The sequence below is a fragment of the Hippoglossus stenolepis genome, chromosome 17 (assembly GCF_022539355.2).
Source record: "Hippoglossus stenolepis isolate QCI-W04-F060 chromosome 17, HSTE1.2, whole genome shotgun sequence".
Taxonomy (NCBI): Eukaryota; Metazoa; Chordata; class Actinopteri; order Pleuronectiformes; family Pleuronectidae; genus Hippoglossus; species Hippoglossus stenolepis.
In genome coordinates, this window is record NC_061499.1 from 2,210,911 (window position 1) to 2,221,932 (window position 11,022).

At 43.3% G+C, this 11,022-nt stretch overlaps 2 protein-coding genes across 2 annotated transcripts in view; both read right to left on the reverse strand.

Moving 5' to 3' along the window:
* Window positions 1-2,237: 2,237 nt before the first annotated feature.
* On the reverse strand, window positions 2,238-6,326 carry LOC118124332 (tumor necrosis factor receptor superfamily member 6B). The gene is made up of 4 exons (XM_035181996.1): window positions 6,171-6,326; window positions 5,528-5,918; window positions 4,458-4,634; window positions 2,238-3,383 (listed from the first exon to the last, which is right to left on the reverse strand). Exons 2-4 carry the CDS (start codon window positions 5,916-5,918, stop codon window positions 3,052-3,054), a joined length of 900 nt encoding a protein of 299 aa, XP_035037887.1. The 5' UTR covers window positions 6,171-6,326; the 3' UTR covers window positions 2,238-3,051.
* Window positions 6,327-9,750: 3,424 nt separating this feature from the next.
* LOC118124301 (venom phosphodiesterase 1) overlaps window positions 9,751-11,022 on the reverse strand; it is a 17,149-nt gene continuing 15,877 nt past the window's right edge. The window contains exons 24-25 of the mRNA XM_035181940.2: window positions 10,536-10,692; window positions 9,751-10,412 (exon numbers count right to left, since the gene is read on the reverse strand). Coding sequence (XP_035037831.2) covers window positions 10,239-10,412; window positions 10,536-10,692 — 331 coding nt within the window. The 3' untranslated portion in view covers window positions 9,751-10,238. The remainder of the gene's footprint in view (window positions 10,413-10,535; window positions 10,693-11,022) is intronic.

An 11,022-nucleotide genomic window follows, 5' to 3' on the forward strand; every position in this document is an offset into this window, starting at 1 on the left:
CCGAGAGAAACTCGAAACCCCCCCACACAAAATCCAACAACGCTAATACTAGTACTAACATTACTACCTAACCCATAACCCTACTAATACTACTGTAGGCTGCTATTCTTTTTATTATTATTATTATTATTATTATTATTGATATCCCTTAAATATTTCCTGTGAGAAACTACACAACACTTCAACCCCCCCATCCATTAATATGTGAAATGGGTTCCCAAACCTTTCTTGAGAGGAACTAGGAACCCCCCACTAGCCAATAATACTAATAATACTATGACTACAATAATAATAATAATAATAATAATAGTAATAATATGGTTGACGCTCGACCTGTCCAGAAGGTGGCGGTATAGGAGTGTAAATGTTGATTCTCTGATCCTGTGACGTGTGAATACCCAAAATCCTGTTTTATTAATTCATGAGGGTTAAAATTGTCATTATTATTCCTGAGAATTTAAACATTAATGCAGATTTATTTCTCTGTGCACTAATGTGTAATCACCCTGAGTTAAAGGTCCTGGTTGCTTTTGGGTTTGGTTTTCGAGCTGCGAGGGATCACGAGCGTCGGCAGCATCAGACCAAAACACCAGAGCTGTGTTGATAGAGCTGAGATACAGGATTTTATAACGATGGAAAGTTATCGTGGTCATTTTAACCTCCATCTTGAATATTTGTGGCTGTTTTGAAGTCATCAGCTTCTTTACACCTTCCATAACGAGGAAACTTGTGAGGTTGTGTTACTATTGTTCTGTGTTGTGTTGGTGTGGAACGATCTGAGTCTTGCTGCTGCTTGTTGGGACAAATAAAGAAAACTTGAGGTGAGATGGGAGGAAACAGCAAATTCAAGATGTGTCCACTTCACCAGGAAATTCATCCGTCTTGTCTTTGAATATTCTTCATGATATTTCCTGCTTTATAAAGAACTGCTGCTGACAAACAGTATTAACAGTGAGCTCCATCCAGCTGCCGTCATTAACATTCCATCCACGAGCGTATGAATTACATCTTGTATGCAAACCTAATCCTTTAACATCTATGTCTGGCTTCATTTCCATGTTAATGTTTCACCTCAGTAATGATCCTCATTGATCGTCTCCTGTCAAGAGGAACAGTACGAAAGCATCGTGTGTTTCCATCAGGCTGGAGGACGGGTGGTGGTGGAACAGGTGATTCCTGATCCTCAGTTCCTGTAAGTGCTGGGTTTACAGGAATCAGCTGCATGTAGAGCAGTGAGGTGACCCCCTGGCTTTACGCCTCGAGACCCTGTCCATCACGTCTGGATGATTGACAAGAGATGACCCACAACGACTTTCTTCCAGATTCATAAAGGGTCACCGGGACCTTTGACCTTTGACCTTTGACCACAAACCTCTCATCAGGTCATCCAGGATGGGACGGGCAACCTGAGAACATGATACCTCCGGTACCTCCAGTGTGGAGGCACACAAATCATTGTCGACGTTAAATCACGACGTCTGACCCAGTTTTTATATCATCAAATACGTCGGTGTGATGAGAGCGACCTGAAATGACCATCTGTGTGTGTGTGTGTGTGTGTGTGTGTGTGTGTGTGAGTCGACAGCATTATTCCACCCAAGCGTTTCCTGGAGCCTGAACTTCCTCCTGACGAGCAGGAGGAAGCTTCACGTCAGCTCAGCAGAACGTTATCAGCTTCAGGTGTTTTCCCTCTGACGCTGCAGCTTCCTGGTAGAAAACCAACCAGGAAGCTGACGTTTGTGGATTTTGACGTCAGCACCAGTGGAGGTCACGACTTCCTCCAACAAATCAAACAGGAGCCGATCCACACGCTCTTATTTCCTCCTTATCCCACAAGCTGCACCAAACTCAGACTGTCAAAATAAAACACGGCTCAACATCTTTCAGAGTTTGGGAAACTTCCTTGTGAGATAATATCATAATTATAATAATATCAAAGTAACAAGTGTTTCAGCTTTACTGTAAAACAGAAAATCACTTTTTAAATGTTCTATTTCTAAATGAATGGAGAACATCATCATCCACCATCTGTCAATCATCCACCATCCATCATCCTTGCATCACACAAGTAAGACAGAACCAGAATCAGCGGATGATGCAAAGGAGACGTAAAAATAAGAATTGAATGTTAAGAATGAATAAACCTGAATTGTTTGTATCTTTATTATTTCCCGTTGATTCAGCTTAAAGTTGTTTAAATAATAAAACACATTCATAAAATAGAGAAATACCAGATGTTAAATTGTGTATTCAATTTTATTTGCGCATCACTCAAAGCAGACACACAAACTTCACTTACGTACAACTCTGCGTATAAAAATATAAGGAGTGGCGAACAACAGGAGCCACTCTCTGATTCTCATCAGATACAACTTCAACTAGAATTATAAATAAATGATGTAATAAACTCACATGTTTAATCATCACACAGGAAGCAGGGTTTGGAAGAAGCAGGAGCGGCGGCACATCAGCGTTTAACTGCAGACGTAAGAAGAGGTAGATACACTGAAGGCCACCGGGTTTTTTGAAAGAGTAATACCACTGTTTTTAGCTGCTAATGCTCACGGGCAATATATTACAAATGTATAACTTAAAACTGCCATTAGGCACATGCATGTACTTCCATTCATACGTATGAGGGATGGAACCCAAAAACAAAAGTAAGACTTTTCCACTTTTTTTAACCCTCCACTCTTTCCTCGATCAGCTGACCTGAAATGACACGTTCCCTCGTATAGTTTCATAAAACGTCTGTTTATTCATTCTGCCGTCCCAGGACAGCAGCTGTCTGTGTCACGTGGAATAAACAGAGGAGAAACTGGAATGCTGGGAAACAGGAAGGAGAATTCATTTCACAGAAGGAAGTTAAAGAAGTCCCTTTACCTCGGAGTGACCGGTTTCCTCCTTTAACTAAAGCAAAAAGTAAAAAACAGCCTGTAATGAAAAGTGCATCTCGATTAGCACACTTTTAATGATTCAAGAAAAACCCTGGACCAGTCAAACCTTTTGATACCTGCGTCCAGATGTTGGCTACCTCGTCCTACTCTGACATTAAACTGCATCCACCTCGTTCCCCTCGGCTCCACACAGCTGCTTCATGGCAGCGTCGATCCTCTGCAGTTTGCTATGCAGCCTCTCGCCGTAGCTCTCTGCGCCGATTGTCTTGAGAACGTCCGGAAGCTGACGAATCTGCTTCTCGGCAGCAGAGGCGATCCAGGCGTTGACGCGGGCGTTGAGCTCTGGGAGTTGGAGTGCTGCCGTTACTCCCTGTTTTTTGCCGTCCTCGGAGGGGAGGTGGTGTACGAGCCGACGCAACCGCTTGACGGACATTGAGTGGTGGACGAAGAAAGCCGGGAGGATTTCTCTGAGGTGGCTCGCTCCGTCTGCAAAACAAATAAATACGATTAAAGGGGACATAGCATGCAAATTCCACTTTGTTAGTGCTTCTACAGGTTAATGTGGGTATCTGGCTCATGTCTACCAACCCAAACACTCTGGGGAAAAACACTCGCGCGTTTTGTTATAGTTCCTCTAAGTCAGAAACGTCATGCTTGAGCGACTCGATTGAGCTTCCTGGGTTTTGTGTCGTAACAAGGAACTGGAAGTCTCCCTACATGGTCTTGGCCCACCCCCCACCTCATCCCCCCCGCCCCCCCACACTCATTACGCCGGGTTTACACCGGAGGCAGCGAGGCAGCGCAGCGCCGTTCTCCAGCACGCAGCCGCCTGGCTGTTCACACGGGACGAGCATTTCTCCGCTGGTCAGCCCCATAGACTGTACATATAAGGTCAGCCCGCGATTCTGCTTTCTCCGCTTGTTGTTGTACCGTTGAATGTCGGGGTTTGGGGGTAAATGATGGTCTTTGGGTTCTCAGCGCAATTTTCAGCTCGACCGTGAACGTGAAACCAGAGACTGAGAAAGAAGATGGAAATGAAGCCAAAATATGCTGCGTACGGGCGGCGCCATCTTGCCCTTTTGACTTCATTAGGAGCCTGAGACTTCAATATTAAAGGGGACATAGCATGCAAATTCCACTTTGTTAGTGCTTCTACAGGTTAATGTGGTATCTGGCTCATGTCTACCAACCCAAACACTCTGGGAAAAAAACACTCGCACGTTTTGTTATAGTTCCTCTAAGTCAGAAACGTCATGCTTGAGCGACTCGATTGAGCTTCCTGGGTATTGTGTCGTAACAATACACTGGAAGTCTCCTACATGGTCTTTGCCCATTCATATAAAATATGTAATTTATATCGTTTAAAATCATGGGGGAGAGGGGGAGCTGGCTCATTAGCTGGAATTTAAAGGAACAGGCACTCAAAACAGGTCACTCTGTGTTTAGGCACCTGAACGTGGATTTTTCATCAGCCTTTAACTTCTCCAGGTCGACAGCGATCAGCGTTTTCTTTGCAAATACAGAGAATACAGCACATAAACTATGGATCTGTGATCTCACCTCTGAGCTCTTCGCAGCTCGTGCACACGCTGTCGTGCCAGGGGGCGCTCCTCAGCAGCAGGTGCTGCCTGGGGCAGTCGCAGCTCTGGGACTTGGTGCAGTTGTGATGAGCAGAGACGCCGTCGGAGAAGGTTCCGTTGGAACAGACGTGGCAGACGGTGTTCTCGTCAGATGTACCTGGAGGGGACAGACGAGAACCACACAGAGTCAACCTCCTACTTTCAGGAACACATTCTATTCAAGAGTTATTTATTTCATTACAGCCACAGACCCATCAGAGCGACTTCCAGTCCAACACAAGCACCAACAACAGACACGGTGTCAGTTGAAATGAGACGTGGTCAGATTTCTGCCTCTTGCTGGTGCAGACGATGGATACTTGTAGTTGTAGTGAACAGTCTTTGCCTCCAGGGGGCATCAGAGTAGTGTGGCTGTCTTTCTGTGACTCATCTCAGTGGTTCCGCACAACAGCGTCACCATCGATAAAAACTACAGTGCAGCTTATTTTAAACTACAGATGTGATACAGCTGCAAATAAACACTGCTGTAGAGGCTGGTGCAGTGAAAGCATTATGGGAACTGAAGTCTCGCTGACTCATGAATCAGCTGCTTCACAGAAACTCCACATGTGAAGATGTGTCATGTGCTTGTTATCACAGCGTCATGCGTGACTCGTGTGAGAATCATCAGCAACACGTCGGTGACACATACTGGACTCACATGTCAAAGAAACATGTGAGTCCAGACTTCAATAAGTCAACCTGATAAACACATTCTACACCGAAGATGGCTTTCAGTGCCTCTAGATCTGATCCAGGACCTTTAGATCTGATCCAGAACCTTTAGATCTGATCCAGGACCTTTAGATCTGATCCAGGACCTTTAGATCTGATCCAGGACCTTTAGATCTGATCCAGGACCTTTAGATCTGATCCAGGACCTTTAGATTAGATTAGATTGGATTTAGATTAGATTAAATTTGATTGGTTCCAGAACCATTAGATCCTGATCCAGAACCATTAGATCCTGATCTACCACTTTTACATCCTGATCCAGAACCAACATCCTACCTTTGCTCAGCACTCCCTGTCCGGACGGGCACGCGCTGTGGCGCATGCAGATGTCGTGCTGTTTGTTGAGGTAGAATCCCTCCTTGCACGCGCACTGTGTGTTGCTGTGCGCGGTGCAGGCCGTGCGCACCACCTCGTAGCGCCCGCACACGCTGCAACGTAAACACTTCCTGATGTAGTTCCCCAGCTCCGTGTAGGAGCCCGGCGGGCACGGCGCGCACTCGCTCCTGCTCGTCGCCTTGCAGGGCGCACGCAGGTAGGTCCCGGGCGCGCAGCCCTCGCAGACCAGCTGCGTGCCCGTGGACGGGTCCGTATGCTTAAAGGTCAGGGCGCAGTCCACGAGGGCCGCGTGCAAGGTCAGCAGCACGATGGGGACCAGTGGCGGGAACATCTGGAGGAAGAAGAGAAGGAAGGAAGATAAACAGAGTTAGAACAAACACATCTGGAGGGGGAAGAGGAACAAGGAAATCAGATAAAACTGTCAAACTCTAGCGAACAGGATCTGATCCAGATGTTTCTCTCCAGATGAAAGTTGTGGAAATATCCCTCGTGGATCAGATGGAAGCTTCCATCCTGTTTTAAAAGCAGCTGTAGATCCGCAGACCAGGAGCTGAAGCTGCAGCTCAGACCGGCTCCCACCTACCGTGAGCTGATGAAGATGATGAAGAGGAGGAAGCAGAGGAGGAGGAGGATGGTGCAGCAGCAGCGAGGCTCAGGACGAAGATCCTCTCTCTCTCTCGTCATCTCTATTTATCAGCTCTTCTGACTTCTACCTCTGACGATTCATTCATCAATGAGCTAAACCGGTGATTCTCCGGAAACGTGTCATGGCAAAGGAATTCCACACATCATCCTGGTCAGAGTACTAATACTAAAACTAACACTACTAATACTACTACTGCTTTTACTATTGTATTATTATTATAATAGCCTCTGATGACGATCACATGCTAGAATCTCACATGTTATATGATCTCATATGTGTGATGCTATATAATATTTCATATGCTGTATAATCTCATGAATGAATTATTCCTCATATCAAACTTCATCCAAAGGATAAAGAGGAGATGAGATTTTATTTTGATACAAATCAATCAGATCATTTCCCACTATAATAGAATTTAAATCAGTAAATCATCCTAAATGTTCTGGATTTGTACCTCAGCCTTTTATAAAGAGTACAAAGTATTAACCTGTTCATAAAATGTATTATATATAATTTTATTTTTATATTTATATACTTATATTTATGCCACTAGAGGGAGATAGTTCATTCATAAAATTCTTCTGTCAAACTGAAACTTGTGATAAAGATCCGGATATTCTGGAATAACCTGAGTGTGTGTGTGTGTGTGTGTGTGTGTGTGTGTGTGTGTGTGTGTGTGTGTGTGTGTGTCTGTGTGTCTGTGTGTGTCTGTGTGTGTCTGTGTGTATTGTGACTGTATGGGTCAGTGTAATTATTTAATGATTGTCGTGGGATTCTGTTTACACTGTAAATAATATACTTGTATATTTCCTCATCTTTCTATTGAATTTTCTTTTACAGATTTCTCTTATTTTATAAATAAAGGATTATTTAATCAGGCCTTAAATAAACTCCATCTATTATAACAAACTTTCTGGCTGCAAGTCGACAAAGTGCAGGAACTGATTCACAAGGTTTGATCCAAATAAAGATAAAAAACACATTTGATTATATGACTGCACCCACAGGGGGCGCTGTCGCTGTCATTGTATTTAAAGCAGATGAAGGAAAAGTGAAGTTCTGACTGTATTTAAAATGATAAATTCTGAAGTTATAAACTGGGACTAAAGAAAATATATTTAAGTTAAGAATATTTGAAAAACTGAAGATGATGACCGAAGGTTATTGTAACTCAAAAAATATAAAAACTCAAAATAAAACTATTCTTGTTCTTGAGTCATTTTGATTCAAGTTCCTGTTGAAACAAGAACATTTGTTGTGAAGGATGAATTTCAGCGTTTACTGCTCAGCAACTGATCGGCAACAAACAAACAGATTATTAACAAGAAGAGATTATAACTAAAAGCACAGCTGGACAAAAAAACACTGAAGTCAATGATTGAGACTCATTTATATTTAGAGTTAAATCTGTAAAGTAATGGAGCCAAATAAAGAACAATAAAGAGGAGAAATGTGAGGAAGCATCAGAGATAAGATGTTTATTTGAGGACTCGTCTGCCCGTCTGTCACCATGACAACAGCATCGCTACCACTAGGACTAAGAAAACAGTGATTTTGAGGTTTGACACCAGTTTGTCTCAGGAATAGAATCCAGAGGTTGTTTTCTTCCTCCACACGTTAACTCTGTCTCTTGTCCCCGTCGACTTTCACTTTTCTGAAGCCTCCGGCTGAAGCAGCAGCAGCTGTCAGTGGACGAGCTGGTTCCCCTGAGGGTGAAGCACAGACCGCTGCTCGTCTGTGTTCAAGAATGTGCTTCCTCGGCCGAAGCAGAAAACAGCTCTTCATGTTCAAGTGCCTGCAGATTTCACAACGAGGCCAAAATCACTGAAATGAGGAGACAGGTCCTGTTTGTTTTCTTTTCCCACAAATCAAAACCTCAAACTGAAACTGAGGAAGTTTCTGGGTAAATGTAGGCGGACAAATAAAAACCCACACTTACACAACGATGACCTTTAAGCCTCAAAGCAAAAAAACAAGTGCAGAATCCCAACCTGTGAACCATTTGTTCTGACATCAGAGTCATGAGTCTATAAATAAGGACGACGACACGTCTGCACTTCCTCCAGAAAGGAAGCTGAAATATCCCAGATATGAACAGTGCCATCTTGCACATCTGGAGATGAAACATGCACTCGACCAATCACGAGTCAGTCTCCGCTGTCAATCATCACGTAGCAGCCAGCCACCAGGAGGCGATCAGGATTCTTTGGCTTCACTTTTGGCAGCTGTCATGTCGTCCATCTTTATTTACAGTCTATGGATGAGATTCGATATATAATCTACTGATATTTATGAATCTGAATCTAAACGTAAACAGACTTTATTTAGATCACGGTTTTCTTATCGAGCTCAGAGCATTCACTCATTGTGTGAGTTTGAGGTTCAGTTCGGTTAGTGGACGGGCCGCTCTGCCCCCGGAGCCACATGTGGTTAATCAGGGGCCTGCTGCACGAAGGTTTGAGCTCCACTTAGACGTTCTGTAAACATTTAAAAGCAAGTTACAGGCCCATTAGTAGCTAAGAACTTTCAAAGTAAACTTCCTGTGGCTGAAAGATGCTTTTCAATAAACTGTCGCCGACATTATCTCCCAAATTAACATCAGACAAGTGAATCCTTTGACGTGGAAACGCTGCCAGCGCCGTGTTTACTGCTCACATCACATGTTTGGTCCTGCTGCACTTGCTGTGTAATCACTGATGGCGTGTGGTCGACATCACGTCAGAGGTTTTGCGTGCAGTTGGTGCCACTAGAGAAACTTACTGTACCGATGACGTCACATTCTTCGTGTGTTTTCCAGGTTAAACATGAGAAGAATGTGACGTCATCAAGGAGGCGTGTGGGAGGTTGTATGGAAGTCCAGAGAGGACAAAAATAAATACATTCAATTCAATTTAAAGGGACATAAAATCTCTCTCTTATATGGAATAAAGAAGCAAAAATAGAAAAAATAATTTGATAAATACACAGAAATATGATGATATGATGTTTTTATAACTTAGTGTAGGTCATAAGCCCAGCCTCCTCCATGTTAGCAGGTGGGACACGGATAGAGTTCTTATCACACTGATGTTTGTACAGTGTTCATGTTTCTGATCAGTTTGGTTTTAATTAGTTAATTGATGATAGAAAAACGATGATGATTGACAGCTGAGACTCCTGACTCCTGATTGGTTTAGAGCTTGCATAAATCGACCGCACCTCGATATCACGGCTCCGTGCAAGACGGCTCCCGATCGTATCTGAGATATTGTGACTTCAAGCATGTGCGTAATTACAGTGATGAGGTAAACGTTTGCTGACGTGAGCTTGTGGTTAAAGAACACGTTTCTGTCTGCTCTCAGTGAGCAGACATATAAAAACACCTCCCGATGACGGAGGTGTTTTTAATCTGCAACAGTCATGAAGCTGAAACCAGTGGTTCATGTGTCTCCTGTTAGAATAAGTGCAGCATGAAGAAATCAGTTTACTGGGAAGGTTCCATCGCTGGTTTCTATCCAGACTGAGTCAGTGAGAAACTGTCCTCAGCTTCACCAGAGCTTTGAAAGACAGAAAAGAGAGAATTCAGCAGCAATTTGTATAAAATTTTGTTTGTTTTAATAGTTTGGTGCAAAATACCGAGAAACAGGCAAAGAAAAAATATTCAGTTCTTTCTCAAAATAACATGAAAAGTGATCATGAAACGTCCAGCGAGGATCAGAAGATTAGTTTCTGCTTAAATTCACTGAAATACTCGTTGAAGGATTCACACAATCATGACACTAAGAATAAAATAAGATTCAATAATATAAAAATAAAATTCAGATCAGATTCAAATCTATAAAGTTAATAAAAAAACAAAGTTTCGTTGATAACGACAAACAATTTAAAACTCATCATGAAGAATTTTACAAATGCTGAATATTGATCTTGATGGTGATGTATAGAGCTGTATATTTATAGATCTATATATTTATATATTTATAGATCTATATATTCATGTATTAATAGATGCAGTTGGATTTGTCACTGTTTTCTCTGAATGGCGGCCGTGGGGCGGGTCTTCATCCTCAGCAGCTCTGGGATTGGTCGACTGCTGCCCTGGTAAAAGTCCAGTCCTGTGATCCACTCCACGTCTCTGACCCGTGATTGGTGGAACCACATGTGATCTTCCACCCAATGAGATTCGTCCTCTGCACTCTGTCAGGAAAAATGGAAATTTAATTTGACTGTTGAAACAGACGATAACAGTAATTAGGAAGAAGTAAACAAAGGGCTGCTTATTATGGGCTGAGACAGTGAAGCCACTTTGTGGTTTCTTACTCTGCAGCTCTCCGAGTTGCTGTGGACGTGCGGCAGCAGGAAGGAGATGCTCTGCAGCGTCCCGGTGCAGCTGCTCACCGGGCGGGCCGAGTCTCCGCAGCTCGTCAGCACCGCAAAGTAATGAGTGGGGATGGAGATGTTGGTTCCAGACACAAACCTGCAATCAAACACAGGGAAATTATAATTCATCGTATTCAAAGCTTCTCTCCTCCAGAGAAAACAGCTCCTGAAGCCCACGTCTTAGAAACATCATCAAATCTTCTGTTTTCTCACACTGACTCATTCCAGTGAGACCTCGAGAACATGTCAGGAAGATGTGAGGAACATGTCAGGAACATGTCAGGAACATGTCGGGAACATGTCAGGAACATGTCAGGAAGATGTGAGGAACATGTCAGGAACATGTCAGGAAGATGTGAGGAACATGTCAGGAACATGTCAGGAAGATGTGAGGAACATGTCAGGAACATGTCAGGAGATGAAAATG